We start from the raw sequence: 16,169 nt of genomic DNA on the forward strand, positions 1-16,169 counted from the left end.
TGCCCTCCGAGCGGCGCTGCTCCACCGCGTGTCTCGGCTGGGCGCGGCTCCGCTCTGCGCCACCGCCGTCAGCTGCCACCCGCACGCCGCCCCTCTCGGTCGGGCATTCCCGGGGCTCGCTCCACCACGCGCTGCGTGGAGCCGGGTGGGCACCGCCGGGTCCCGCTGCTCCTGCCACGCCTCGCTCTGCTGCCGACACTGCGGCTCGCTTGGCTCCGCCCGCATGCGGGAACTGCCTCGCTGCTGCTCGCAGAGTGCTCGGTCCACATGGTCTGGGTCACACGGACTCTGAGGCACGTTTCCCTTCGCCAGGACACAGCTGACATTGCCCAACAGTCTCAGTAATTAAATAATATTCACGAAAATATTCTTCCATCGGCATATATTTTGACTCAGAAATTAACTGTGTCCAAACCGTCTTCCAAACTTCTTTGGTAAGAATTAAATCCCAAGAAACATAGAAAAAGTTCTTAAACAACCATGCAAGGAAATGTTTCAGTTCCTTTTGAGCTTGAATTAAGCTAAAATTTACAAATCGTTGTTCAAGAATCTTTTCTAGTTTAAGATAAATGTCCATATGTGACTCTGAGAGCCAAGAGTCTTCCCACAGTTCCTCCATAGTTTAGAGATGGAATAGCAAAACAAAAGCAAGAAGAGAAATCCAGAGTTTCTAGAGTTTACTCACAAATCAGTTGCTGTCCTTAGGGATTGGGTATTGTTCTGCCTGCATTACCCACCATTTGTTACAGTGTGGATGCTGTAACACGCGTATCAAACAACGAGGCCCATGGAAAAGAAATATATATGAACTGATTCTTGATAGATGTTTCAGAGATGTTTATTTCTCCAGCCCCATGGCCGGGGCTCTGCCCAGGAACTGCCGTGATCACAGGACCCGAGGGTCCCTGCCCATGCAGGGGAACACAAAACAACCAATGGGGAAGGAAGCTGACCAGGGGCAGGGAAACCCCGTGTCTCCCCCCCCAGGGCCCCTCTGCCAGGACCCCACGGCAGGGGGGGAGGGCCCCAACATAGGAGAATCTTGCCTTGTCTGTGCTACTGCTCTCCCAGGATGTCGCAAAATCTGGATGTGCATAGTGAGTAAAGCAGGGGCTATAGCAAGTGAAAGGAAATTGTTATGGGTAAGGTAGCTGAATCCATCTGTGGAGACATGGGTCTTGACTCTGTTGTTGCTGCAGAATTTTGTCTGTTGCTCAACAGTGACTTAAGATTTTAGAGATTTCATCTTGTTTCTTTATGTTGAAACTGAGTACCCAAAGACTGATTTGCAGAAGTACTGGGTATTTGTACAGGTAACCCAAGCCTATAATTTGAACATATTCAACTGTCAGGAGTCCAAGAGGGAACACCCTGAGACCCCTGTATGTTTTTAGAAATTAAGATTATTTTACCTCAATTTGCAGGTTGCCCTAGTAGCGTGGATATTGCTATTCCCACTTTCTAGGGTGCATTATGAAGTTTGATTAATGGCTGTGATGAGAGCTGTATAAAAGCTTCTGGGGAAACTAGAATTCCTACCTTGATGGTAGGATTTAAGTAGTCTGTCCAAAAAATAGGATACACCACATATGGAGCCATCTCTGCTGTGTACACAATAAAGCAGGGGGCCTTGCCAAAGTACAATATATGAGTACCTGATTAAAGACAATATCCGAATGCATATGTGCAAGAGGGACAAATTAAGCTTGTACAGGCAGCCATTCCATAACTTAAAAAGATTTGACTTCATGATAGTCTAAATACTCTTTTCATGCAGTATTTTTTTACCGTGTAATTTATGTTTCAGCTGGGAAAGAGGCTGGTAGAATCATCATGAGGAGAGGATGGAATGTGAAGCTGTGTGTTAGAAGACCTCCAGGTTTAGTTATAGGTATTTTTCTTTGTATGAGAATAAGTGCTATAGTTCTGTGGTAACTGCTCTGAGAATGAAATGACCACAGAGAGTGATGTTTCCACAGCTGCAGTGTTCGTGGAGGTGAGCCCTTGGCACCCCTGGAGGAGGCAGTTGCTTGAGCACTGGGGAATTTTGCCCAGTCGCTGCCTATCTCTGTTAGTGGATGAAGGCAGGCTTCTCCTTTAAAGGCTGAAAGCCTTTCACAAGTGCTTTGTTTACAGTAAAAAAAAAATGCTAAATTGCTAGGGGCACATTGTGGAAAATGAAAACAACCCTGTTCTTCTGTATTTTCTGTTCTGTAGGTAAAATACAAAAGAGACTTTGAAGAAAGCAAAGGAAGAGGGTTCAGTATTGTGACCGATACGCCCGAGTTACAAAGACTGAAAAGGACTCAGGAACAAATCAGTAATGTATGTGACTGCAACCTAAAGTGATTGTAGATGGAGAAATAGTGTGTCTAAGAAAAGGCGTGTTTGTTGGTGGTTCCGATGAAGTCTGTGCGAGTGAACAATCTGATTTTGGTGATTGATTTGTGTATGTCAGATTTTGAAATGTGTGTAACTGTATACCATGGACTTGTACAGCACATTGGCAATGTGTGTTCACCTCTCCAGCTTTCAGCTAGCATGCTCAAAGTACTTTCTTTATTAAAATGATTTGACACTTTTTGCCCTTTTAATAGATTTGTCAGCAAGTAAGAATACTTTTGTAACTTTTTGTTTACGTATAAAGTATATACATTATGTAAGTTAAAAAGTTTTGTCTCTTTTTTAGCAGGGGCTGTCAAAATTAGCATAACGCAAGATGGAATTTTCTAGAAGCAGATAAAATTTTGATGCTGAGTTTAAAAAGAAAATACATGTGAGACAATGCTCTGCAAGATGGCAAAGAAATGGCAAATAGCAAAACCTAACATATTTCATTAGCTTACAGGAATGGAATTTTTAAAAATGGGACTTTTCCTGATTTATATTTTCACTTAGAAAGTTATTTATTTGCATTGTATTCTCTTGTAGCATGTTTAACTCACTTCATGGTGGAATATTGAGTGATACGTAGTGCAAGTTCTGATATGTATAAAATAGGTAAGAACTAGTGTGAACTAGAAATGATGCAGAATCAATACTATTCACTTGTCCTGACTTCCTTTCTGATCATTCTTCTGCTGCAAGAACTTGTCCCTATGGATTATTTTTGGGAAAATGTTTTTGAATCACTCTCTGTAGTAGTAAAATAAGAGCACAGCAGCAGAGACACCCCGTGCAAGTATGATCAGATGAAAAGAATGGGATTTATTTACTTGAAAGAAAAGAACTTTCTTCAAGTTGGGATATTATTGAAGAAAAAAATCTCTGAAAAATACTAGTTTTTCACAGCAATGGAGATTTACCGTTACTGCCAAAGCATTCGCTAGTTAAGATTTTGATGTCCAGAGCTAGTCTTTGAGATGAAAAATTTGGGCTCATTTCCTGGAGCCTTGGCTAATGGAGAGGACAGTTTATTTAAGAGCCATGCAACTGCTGCTGTATAGGCAAGATGAGAACAAAAGCTCATCTCTTATGTTCGTACTGGGGCTAACTGAAATTACCGGCTTGTAAGAGAGAAAAATGTATTCTTTAGAGTGGTGAAAAACATGGCCATTAAGACTTCCATTTGGGATCTGGGAAACTTCAGTGACTCCCTGGTTTTAATCAGCTGTATTTTTTATTCAGACCAGGAACTTAAATTAGGTCCTCTCATGACCTACATAGCTTCCTCAAGCAAGAGTGATCCCTTTGTGTGGGGTAGCTCTGGAACGCATCAAGGAGATGAAACAAGCAATGCTCTGGTGAATACTTAATCCCTTGCACGGGTCTGCTCTGTTAGGAGAGATTGAGAGGAGTGCCCTGCAGCAGGTCTGTGGTGCTCAGTTTGGGATATTGGCCTGCCAAGAAATTTATTTAGGCTTCCCAAGTCCAGTAACCTGAACATCATAGTACAGGGTAGTATGACACAGCTCACTTGCATGCTCTTACCTCTCTCTCGTTCAAAGCATATTGGGTTTTCTGTTGTGGGAAAAGGAAATAATAAAAACAAACAAGTAGGTTTGTGACATGGGAAAGAGTTTTCTTCCCATCTCTATTTTTGAGTGGATTAAGGGGGTTTCATTCCTAGTGGAAGATCTTGTTGCATGATTTATGATACTGTCTGGTTCCTGAACCAAGGATACTCACTTGCCTTTTCAGATCCAGAAATAGCTTTTTAAAATGGGAAAAGTGGTTTTATTTCAGTTTTTTCCCTTGGTCATTGCATGTAAGACTCCTTTCTCTTCATTTCTAACCAACCAATTCTTAACAATGTAGATTTGTTCTATCCAGTCTTAATAATAGAGAGTTGTTTTACTTATGTATGTAGCTGAGAGAGATTCCAAGTCAGGGACTATATTAGAAATAATAAGTCTTGAAGGGCAAAATGGAATTTTAAAATGTGCATGATAAAAGAAGTTGCATTTCATTTCTGTTTACACTGAAATAACAATTTATAGCATTATATCCTAGAAAGATAATTGTGCATAGGCCACATCTTCAATTTAATTAGAAAGCTCCTGAATTATGGAAATGCCTTCCACACAGAGTAGTTTCTGTATTTGTCAGATAACCAGTATACATCATGGACTAAGGATCTAATTAAGGTTTCAAGACACTGAAAGGTAAGCACTTTAATAATTCTAAAATAATTTTAATTTTCAGGTACAGAAAAATGGAAGAATACTAATATATCTATTTAATTTTCAGTTTTGTTTTGATTTCACCTTGAAGTACTAGAAACTTCTCAAAGAGCCTATTTGAACCAAAATTGTAACTACTGCATTGAAGGGGTAAGTGAGAACAGTTAACTGTGTAGCTATCCTTGATGAAAATAAATAACAAAATAAATTTTATAATAATAAACGTTAAGTAGCATAAATATTTTTAAAAGATTGTCTTTTTTGTCCTGATATGAAGTTTGGCAGCATATGGATATTAGCACAGTGCTCTGACTTTTTAAAGAATCTCTTGTGATATGAATATAAACCTTGTGAGGAAAAAAATCATGGGGGGACTGGAAGGAGAGTGGGTAGGTAAAGGGGGTTGAATTTTGGTTGTTATTTTGCCACCAGCAATCCTTCCTCTGAAGATTTAGACCAAACTTGTGGACTTTACTTTATGGCTCTTATGGAGGTATCAGGACCAGAATGCAGCTTCTTAGAAAAGAATGAAATTTATCCCAATATCGCATGATTTTTTAGCCTAGTTCTGCAGATGGACAACGTATTTTGACACTGACTGTGTAGTCAATACAAAAAAAATATATACTGTTCACACAGAGAAAAGTGTACATTTTGTCAAAGGACCTTGCAGTGTTTTTTGTCCCTCTTGAACTTTGAAAGGATTTTCAATATGAATGCAAAGATTCTCAAAATGAAAAAAAACCCAAACCAACCCCATGTATTTTTATAGGTGATTTTACAATTAAGCTAACTGCAAACTGGTTTTGCTAGGAAGAAGTTAAGGTGGCAAAAGGAACAGAATAAATAAAGATGACAACAAAAGATTATTGGTCTATCATGACACAGGGCTAATGGAGGGAGTGGAAACTCAATCTAATAATATTTTCTTTGGGGAAATGGAACACTTTCAGCAGTCTGCGGCAATGAGCTGCAGCTTACTGCCGCTGTACTTTTATGTCTAGATATATGACTTGAAGCATGTTTTATCCTATGTGAAATAAGTTGCTCTTTCTTAAATATGTTTCTGGTAAATGTCTGCAAAGTATAAAAGAAAACAGGTGTCCATACAAATTGATGGAGTGAGAAGCTTTCATTAAGATAAAGGCCAGTGCTTGGATAGTAGAGGTTGCTGGCTTGGTTGTATGGCTGGAAGGATGCATGGAAGCCTTCACAGTGGTTGCGCTCATTGCATTAAGAGCCCATGTAAAAGCATTCCTCACTTCCTCATTAATGCTGGTATGAACTTAAATCATGTAGGAGCAATAAGCACCACACATTTGTGCCCTTCATCTCTTGGAGAGACAGAAAAATGAAGCCATGCAGTTAATTTATTTGTATGTGACTCATTTTCCAGTAGGTTTGGATCGTATCTGAAATGAAAACTATGCCTTAATGCAAAGAAGGAAAATAAGAAAACAGATGAAATCTGCTTTGAAAAACACATTTCCAAGGTATCCTATTTTGGTGAAGAACTTAGGAAGGACAGTAGAGTTAATGGAGAGAAGGTCTCTGAATCACCGCTCTGTGGGGTAAGGGAGTTGCTTGCCAAGTGTGAGGAGTTGAACTCCTCACTGAAGTTAGTGAAGCCTGAATTGGATGCAGAGAGTGTGTGAAGATCTTGTAGCATTCTTTAAAGCGTTGTATGTGGGTTCTAATGAAAAAAGGTGTATATTGTCTTTAAATGTCTTTAATGAAATGTGGTCCCTGGTGTGGGGTTTTTAATTATCAAGGTTCACAATCTACCTCCAGTTAAATTTATACAGCTTCAGGGAATGCAGAGGAGGACAGGATTTCCCCCATAATTTGAATCAGCTGAACACCTGTTATCTGGACAAAGACACAAATGATAAGGAATTGGACACTACCTCAGATGTGATAAAAACACATCTTCATTAGCAAGTAAAGGAGGACCCAAACCACATCGCTACTGTAGTTGTGCACATCTGAACATCTGAAATTAGAAACTGTCCCTAACAGACACTGAGCCACGGCTCCCTATTTGGAAGCTATTGGCAGAGTTGTTCAATCTGTTTACTTGCTCAAACATAAAATGGTCTCTTAAATTGCCAAAACAGATTGTAGAGAAAATTGGCAGGAGAAGATGCTAACAACATGGCCCAGAGCTCCATTTGTAGGATGCACAGCACAAAACCTGCTGATACTTGTCTCTAAGGGTTTTTTTCCCTCTGTTGAATTCAAGTGAAGAAGAATAGGGAACAAGAAAAATTAACAGCAGCATCAATGTAAATTTCACAAAACCAACCCTGGCACATCAATGAAGAGACTGGGTAAGCATTTTAAATTGCATAAAAAAAGAGCTTATGCTGTTCTAGGCAATGCTGGGATTTAACTCCTTCTGAAGTAATTCATACTTTATTCCTAAATCCCTATATTCCTAAGCATGATTTTTATGTTGCTGTTGTTTCATTGGAAAAACAAGCATTTATTGACACAATTGTGTCAGCTAACGTAGATTGAATAGCAAGTGTTGAGCAGTGCCGTGAGTGCTGTGTGTCTGCGGCGGGTGTGGTCAGCCACATGCACCCTGCTACTGATTGCCTTCTGCTGCCCTTGGTACCTCTGGCAGTTTAACATGAACTCCAAGAGCTATTCATTATCTGGTATGCTGTAGGTTTAATTCCACACAGCTGCACTTCAAATATCTGCATATAACTCATGTGATTAAGCATCTATCAGTTGCGTTCAACAGCATTTTTTCTGTCTGGAAACAAGAAGGTTGAATGTGTCGTTCCTGTTGCTAATATGAGTGTATCTCTGCAAGAAGGTGGAGCGCACCTGCTGTGCTCCTGTGCAGTGAACATACATACACAGAGTCACATCCAACCTTGTTCCTTCTGTGGATTGATCATCTAAGCTTGTTTTGTGTAGATACATAGAAATGGAAGTTCTGAGAAGGCTCAGGTCATTTGACTTTCTAATAGTTCTGTGTTGAAGTTTATTTGACTTCTAATTTTCAGTAGGCAGAAATAATTTTGCCTTTAAATGTAAAGTCCTAATAAATGCATTAGAAATTACTTAGAAAAAGAATTACATTAATTTTCAATGACCATGAGAATTTTTTGCAGATTTTTACATAGGTTTTATATTTTGTAAGCTTTCAGAAATGTTTAAAATGACTGAACACATTCTTAAGAAATGATGACTCTAAGGAAATGTAAGTAATATTTTAGATAGAATTCATGCTAAATGAGAAAATGGAAAGCTTTGAGAATTCATTTGAAACCTCAAGGTGTATTCTACTTAAAAAGGAAAAATCTTTCTTTACTCATCATTATCAAAATATTACGCAAAATTAGAAAGAGACAGTGTTAAAATAGTTCCTATGTATATGAATTCTTTACCTACCATTTCAGGAAAAATTTTCACTGAAGATATTTGGTGGCGTGCTGCTTTGCCACTTCTTTCTATTGTGATCCCTGTGTAGAACAATAGTCACCACTATTCAGTTTTCTAATATTTTCTTTCATTTACTGTTTATTTACTGTATGTTTTGATACTCCACACATCATAAAATGTTGTAAAAACAACCTGTAACTTCTTTGTGGAGTTTTCCTCAAAGCTTCTTTCTCACTTCTTTAACTGTATTCAATTACATTGTTGTCAGAGTTGTCTAAGAAATAAGGAGGTATTGGAATCCTCCAATACGGAGGATATGGATAGGTGGTCCTTATTTAAATGAAGAACTAAAGCACACAGATTATTCATGCTAACGCAGTAAGTAGCACCTAGAATAAACCATTATCTTCTGTGTAGCCTCCTATTAGAAGTAGAGGGAGGCATAGACTTTGCTAGGGAATTTTACAGTTGTTTATTGGGGAGGAAAAGATTGCTGAGAATCCAGAGCAGTGTGTTCGTGATTCATCTGGGGTAGCACTGACTTTTCTTTCTGTTCCCATAACATTTTCAGATTCTCTTTTCTGGTGTCTCTTTCTTAATCCATGTGATTTACATAACGATAGCTCCCAACATGTGGGGAGAAACAGTATTTTTAGATCCCAGAATGCTAACTTGAAGGATACTTTTTTGGAATGTCAGATCGTCATTATAGTAATTCTGTGTGAAACTGTCAGTACAGGTGGAACTGAATAATTTAGTTGACTTAAATGACGGTTAAATTTCTGCTGAGAGGGTGGATGTTCAGTTTTCAGCAATGTATAACTCAATTATAGACCATAGTCCATGGGGGTAGTAGAACAGATATCCCTAATGAGGTGACTTTCCTCACCTGCTGAAGGACAGCTTCCTGGTCCGGAGCAGAAGCATCAGAGTCTATCAGTGATGTTGTTATGAAGCTGCTTCTTATGTAACACAGGTGGAGAGGCACATAACTCTTCTCTAGAAAGAGCAGAAACGTTTTGTCTTTGAGAAGCTGGAAAACAAACCCCTGCCTGATGCATAACTGCATTTGGAAAAATTGTTAGCATTAGAAATAAGGATTTATAATGCTGTTAGTGAGTTTATTATATGTCATACTGCCCACAATAGCATTAGATGTGTAAATTCAGATAGGCCTTTGGGTAAATCCACTGAAACACTATCTGCAAATCTCTACTGAGGTTCTGGTAAGCTGCTAATGTGTGAAAGAAACACCACATTAGGAAATTGTGTAAAATGGAAGTTCCTTTTTGTTACATACAAGTCTATTTGGACTCGAATGGCATGTGACCTTGGGACAATTTCTGCCTGGGGAAGGTTCACTTTCAGCAGCCCTCCGGTGAGGATGATAAGTGACCTCAAATGAAGCTTCTCAAACGTGAATCCTCAAGAGATGTAGGGGGAAATATTTTAGGTTAAGTGGATCTCTGATAGTCAAAGCAAGCAGATGTGACGCCTACATAGCTGCTTCTTAAATGATCTTATTCCATCTGGCTTTATTCTATAGGGTTGCTTAGGAAAATATTTTTTCTCTTCTTTTTTTAAGCAAGTATAGTATGATACATATTATTGTGGTTTATTATATTTTTCTAGGGTTTCAGAAGTCTATTTTATAAGTTTACAGAAGAAATTACTGTAATGCTTTTTTTTTTTTGTATTAGTGCTTTCATATGAAATCAGTTGATTGCAGAAATTATGTAGCCTCAAAGTTTCAAAAAGTTTTCTGTGAAGTTCCACAGGGAGTAGTATAGTTTTTCTGATTCTAATTTAAATAAATAAATTTGACAAGATGACTGTAACCTTGCTCACTGTATTGACAAAATAAAATGAGTTGTGTGGTGAAAATAAAGCAAAGCAGTCCAGAAAAATCCCCAAAGGCATGGATTTACTGCATGTGTAAGTGGGTCAACTCATGCATGAGAAATGAATGCTAAATGTAAATTGGTTGCAAAACTGTAGACTTTAAGTAGAACTGAATCAAGTGATAACCTAAATATTTTGATAGGGATGTCCTATCATGCTTCTCTTTAGAAAACAGTAAGAAAACTCAGCATTATAGAGAAATAATTAAATAATGTATTTGTGTAAATCAGAATAGTGTTTTGCTCTCCAGAATCAAAGGCATTGCATTCATTTATGTTACTGGCATTGGTAAATTTTAATTTGAACCTGTATTGGGTTAAACCTGTATTTGTGTTCATGAGTTGCTTTACATGATATACATTTCAATTGCATAAGACTGCTCTATTCCTTGATGAGTAACATGTTCAGTCCAGTTTAGAAAAATACTTCTTGGGCTTTTCCTGAGTAAAATAATAATAAGATAGAATAATCTAGTTAGGAGATACAAAAGAAAAAGATAGAAATTTCTGTCTTGCTGGTATAATTTTCTATTTGGAATAACATTCATATTGCAAGGCAAGGCTTATATGAAAGGCATCAGTAGTTTAAAAAACTACTATATAATCTTCAAATATGTAACATAACATTTCATGGACTTCATTTTTAATCCACACTAATTGTCAGCTTGTCAACAGATGAATGTGTTACAGATATGTATTGACCTAAAGGTTTACTTCTGTACTTATTTATAACTGAAAATCCTGACAGAAGGCTAAAACAGCTACATAAATGTGAGGAATAAATTGACAGGTATTTTCACATTTTACTGTGATATTGACTGTATTGCATGTGCCTTTTTGTGCTGTATTTTATGGAATGAAAAATTCCAAGCTGTAATGAAGACAACTATGAAGGGTGTTGTGGTAACTGCTGTAAGCACGTGTCCATTGTCTGACTAAAGGACGCGAGTCTCTCTTTAAACACTAGTGACTTCAAGATTTAATCTGCTTGGTAGCATTCGTATACTTAAGGATATGGCTTTTTTTTTCTGTTGTGATGCTAAGCAACTAAATTATGACAAAACCCCAACAACTTGTTTTTCCTGTGTCCTTGAATATGTTTTAGTGGTGTCTAAATAACTAATTATTTTTAATGAGTACATACTTTTGAAGCCAGCCTTTTTTACATATAGAAAAAAGAGAATGAAAATAAAACCTCTTCATGGCAGCTCAACTTGGGAGCTAATTAAAATGAGGCTTTTAAAATGGGAAAAAATTAATTAGCCAAAAAGTTGAGAAGTAGGAGTTAGCACCTCTAGAGATCTTTGGGTAGTTAAAACACTTGCAAGGAAAATATAATTTCTAATTTCCTTGTTTTACTTCATTGTCCATTACCTGCTTATCATTTTACCTTTTAGTTCTGCCTTACCTGATGCTTTTGTGCTGTGCATCAGTTGCTAGGGCAGCATCTTAGGCATTAAACCTCCTCTGCTTCTTCTAACACTGTCTTTTATCTTGATCCCTAGAGATTTGAGTGTCTCACCCCCATGACGCTCACAGGCTTCATTGACCTTGACAACAGCAGTATCTGGTCCTCTGTGGCACTCAGGTTTTTGGTTTTTTTGCATGTTAACACATATGTCTGTGATTTCCTTAGGCTGTCAGTAGATATATCAGTTGTGACAAAGCCAGCACTGTAATGAGTATAATTAATGATTGAACTTTTTAACCATCCTAACATGAGTAAAGAAGTAGCAAAAGGTTACATGTGCCATTTCTGCTTGTGTCTACAAAGATGTGAGAGGAGAAGAGTTTACTTCTCCAAACAGTAGATTAGAGTGACACAAGATTGCTTTCTAACCCCTTCTGCTCTTGGAATAATTCAAATAATGATTTAGTTACAGAAATATTGGTGTACTTTTTTGGAAAGACTCTATCTCACACCAACACACTCTCACTGTTAGAAACCACATTATTTTAATAGAAAATGGAAGGATGTTTCTTTTTTCCCCCAGATCTGCCTTGAGATTCTTTCTCTCCTGTCTTTTCTCAGTTGGTAAATAGTGACCCAGTTCAGTCCCCCTGAAGAACAGATTATAAAGGGGGAGATGCTGAATATCTCACTAAGCAAGCAACAGGCAGAAAACAAAAGGGGCTCTGAACGTCCGTCCCTGGTGGACTTCAGGAAAGTCTAATCTGAAGAAAATATAATTTCAGAGGTGGGTTTTTTGACCTTTAAGACTTTTCTGAACTTCACTCCTCTTGCATTCCTGCTTTGCCTTGACTTCCTTCTTTCTTCGCTGGGGAACAGTGGTGTAAAGTGAACCCATACCCAGTTTGGCCAGTCTAGCCCTTTTCTAGCCTTAAGAGGAGAAATATACTCCTGAGTGTGTGACTTATGTTGCAAGGGTTAACTGATTTTTATAGGGTTTGGCATAACAGGAGAGCTGTTCCCAGTTTCCACAACAGTGAGTGGGTAAGTAGCTGAGGAGGATAGTGTGGCTGGTGTGGATTTTGGTACAGCAGAGGTGGTCTTTGAGGGAAGACTGGAGGATTGTCTTATGAGTAAGCTGTGGCAAGACCCAGAGTGTGCACTCGGTGAAGGTCTGGGTGTCTCCAGGCTGTACCTCAGTGTGCCAATACTGAGCAGGGATCCTGCTCCGTCCTTTTATCATTAAGTGGGACAAAGGCACTTTGTCACCTTTTATCTTAAGTGAGATTGGCTATCATTTTGTTGCAGAGCTGGAACTGCTCAGTAGTGCTGTTCCCTCAGGTACTGCCGGTGGAAAATGAAGGATTCAAAGGGTCTGTGGAGGTACCTCAACCTCATCTCTCAAGGTTTCTTTCCTGCTCAGCAGAGATACTTGCTCTGGTGTGGGCTGGGCTGCCTTTGGCTGCAGTGTTGTGAGAACAAGGGAAAGGGCCAAAGGTTTTATTTGCCTGTGCCAGCAAGCTGTAGACATGACTAGGGCAAGGGTAGCAGAGATGGAATGAGGTCACTTGTTTGGCATTGCCTTTTGTTTAGCATTCCTTTCTGCACAGTGCGTGTTTCTGGCTCAGATAATAGCTGACATGCTATCTTGAATTGAGTTAGCAGTCAGGGTCCTTTTCAACAGAAATTAAGTGGATGAAAGTCTCAAAAAGCTTGATGATGATGGAAAATTAAGCAGAATTATCAAGGAAAGTGATGGCACAAGTTATAGAAAGTTCTGACATTATTGTGGGTTGGGAGATTAGATGATCAGCCTGTATTGAAAATTAGTGGAAAAAATACTCAGAGGACACAAATGAGGGTTGAGGTTCTGGTATGAAAAAAACCCCATTAAGTGGAATAAGTCTATAAAGTTACAGGTAGGATACAACTGCAGAAGTGAATGTGATTATTTACAGTTTCTTATAAGGCAAGAACTTGGAGCAGGAAATGTAGCTGTCAGGCATCATACTTAAGAGCAAATATGTGGCATAAAATAAAATTGTGAAACTCATTAATATAGGAGCCAGGGAAGACTAGGAGTATAAAATATATTAAAAAAGAGATTAGACAAGCTTGTGAAAGTTAAATTCATCAGGAAATACTAGCTGTTGTTATCTAAATCCAGTGACAGAGTTGGTAAGGCTCGGTTATGCTAATAGCAGGAAACTGAAATGATCTTAGCAAGGGGAGGCTGTTCCACAGGTACTTGCCTTGGCATGCTTTGCTGAGCAGTGACAGAGCCTTGATGGTGTCATCAGTGAAACCAATGAGTCCATCAGTGAGCTTAGTACCTTGTGCTATTTCTAATCACAGCTGTGGCTCTGTCCTACTAAGTGATCAACCCATTGTGTCCTTGGTTAACAATAACTGGCTCGAATGTACAGGGTTAAAAAGGATTATTAATTATGTACCTGACCCTAGACCCCCTCTGGTATCAGTGGGCTTCATTCATGACATCTGATTGTCTTCACAGCCTTTCTGTTACAAACCAGAGAACCTTTCTGAGCCTTGAATGGTGAATTTTTGAAGGTGGCTGAGATGCAAAGGTAACTAAGATCTGATAGATATTCCTTACCTATATGCAAGTGTTTTTTCATGGATGGCAGTTGACAGACAAGGTATTAGTCATGAGTAAGATGGCTTTGGCCCCACTAGCATTTTACTGGTTTTCAAGTTGGTGATTGAATCACGGACCCAGACTGCCAGGGAATCTGAACTGTTTATTCAAAGGAATGAGCTGGTTTTATACACTTCTCTAAGGCACAGGATTTCCTTATATGACGTGACCTATGCCATGTTGCCACATCAGCAACACACTTCGTAGGGGTCTGCAGTGTGACACCTCCTCCCCCAGGGCCCGGTGGAGACAAGCTTCTCTGTGCTGCCCTGTGCTCCTTTGCTCTGCCATGTGCCTCTGCAGGCAGGTTTTACAGCTCACAACCTAATTGTCTCTTATAATTCCCCATACAAGTGAATCTCCTTATCATCTTACCACACTTGCCTTGGCAATGCAGGACCCTCTTGAAGCATACAAAGTGGATTTATAAACGGAAGGATGTGCTCCAACCACGAAAGTGTATCCAGTCCATTGTAGAGCTAGGCCACAGATAGTTCCCCTTCTTGTAAACTAAGAATTTTATGTCTTCAGAACCATTTCATCCTAGAGATCTGCTCCTGTTACACTGCAGTACTTCCTAATGGATACACTGCTTATGTTATCAGGCTTAGAAACGAGACATCACTTCAAAGTTGTGTTCCCTTGAGACCTGAGAGTGATGCTAACTGCAGCTCCAGGCTTTAAAATTCAGAAAAGGAAAGGCTGGAAATAGTGGGTGCTGAAATTCAGATTGTTGCATGACCTCTGTTTGCCCTGTCAAGGGGTCACTGAGACTTGTCCGGTGCATGCACTAAACTTGTAATTTATGTTTGTGGAGGATGTCAGGAGGAAGATTCATGCCTGGATGTGCAGGTGCTCCATTAGGACTTAGAAAGACATGGATTGATTAGGTGGTTATTGCCATCTGCAAAATTAGCCTGGTCAGAGACCCCTGACAGGGAAATTTGGTGCATAACCAGTGAGCCAGGCTGCAATTGATAGAGCCTCAAAATGTTGGCAGTAGATAACTAATATATCTGTGAGATCTATCATATCTGATATGCTGGCTCTGAAGTTTTGAGTATGGCATTCTGCATCTGTCTGATGTCGGAACTGAATTTTGCCATGATTTTTTTGTGTCTGGATCAGCAGAAGATAAGCACACAGTCCTCTGTGTGTGAGAGAGATACAGGAGGGAGGGGAGGTAGTCAGAAATTTAGCTGAGTTCTGTTTTTTTCAGGCCAGGTATAAATATATGCCAGATATATAAATGAGACTTGGGAATTGAGTATATCCCACAGATATAAATGAGACTTAGAAGTTATCTGGTAGGATAAGTTATCTGTAGGAAAAGATATTTTTATGCTTCAGAACAGCATGAGGAACTAGGGGAATCCTAGGAAATCTGCTCCATGTGAGCAATTTGTTTATATTTTGCAACATGACCTTTTCTGACATAACTCTAAATAAAATGAGAGGGTTGAGCGCTGAGGCACACAGTCCTTCTCTGTTAAACTAAAAAATCTGGCTGTTAGAACGTATCCCATGGATCTGGCTTTCATTCACCTGTGTATCCTGCTCAGTGTTTGATTTCTGTTCTCAAATGCGTACTTCAGAGAAACGGAGCCATTTGTTCAGGCTGTTTCTTTTCTTACTGGTTTGCAAGGACTGGCTGGACAGAGGAGGGGGGTTCCAGGAAGTATTTCCTATTGAATGAGCACTTTGACTCACTCATTGCATTGCATTGACTCACTAAAAACATTGCATTGTAAGGGCCACTGAGGCAGGTCCTTAGCTGTCATCAGTATTTGCTCACAGAAATCTTGTCATGCATGTTTTGAGCCTGATCTTGAAAGCCTTGAGATTTTTTGCCCTAAGTGTCTATCCAGGTGTTACCTGACGTGTTTCTTGTTTGTCAGAAAAGTTCTCTTAGACATGATTGAATGTATGGATCAACCATCACTGATTTGTATAAAGACAGGGCAATACATCTCATTACAACTGGATGTGGGAAGTCTGCTCTTTATTCCTGATCTTTCCCATGGCATTTTTTGTTGCCTGTGTCACATTACTTCAATTCTGTTTCCTTTTCTATAAAATGGGAATAATTGTGCTGAAGGCCTTTGGAAAACTCTTTGAAGTTGCAAAGAGAGTGGTAGAACAGCTGAATGGTATGGCTGCTGGTTGTTGTTACTTGT

General features: G+C 39.2%; 1 protein-coding gene across 1 annotated transcript in view; it reads left to right on the forward strand.

Moving 5' to 3' along the window:
• NEBL (nebulette) overlaps positions 1-16,169 on the forward strand; it is a 249,614-nt gene that overhangs the window by 113,285 nt on the left and 120,160 nt on the right. The window contains exon 4 of the mRNA XM_082303127.1: positions 2,218-2,325. Coding sequence (XP_082159253.1) covers positions 2,218-2,325 — 108 coding nt within the window. The remainder of the gene's footprint in view (positions 1-2,217; positions 2,326-16,169) is intronic.

This window comes from Coloeus monedula (assembly GCF_965178545.1).
Source record: "Coloeus monedula genome assembly, chromosome: 1".
Classification (NCBI taxonomy): Eukaryota; Metazoa; Chordata; class Aves; order Passeriformes; family Corvidae; genus Coloeus; species Coloeus monedula.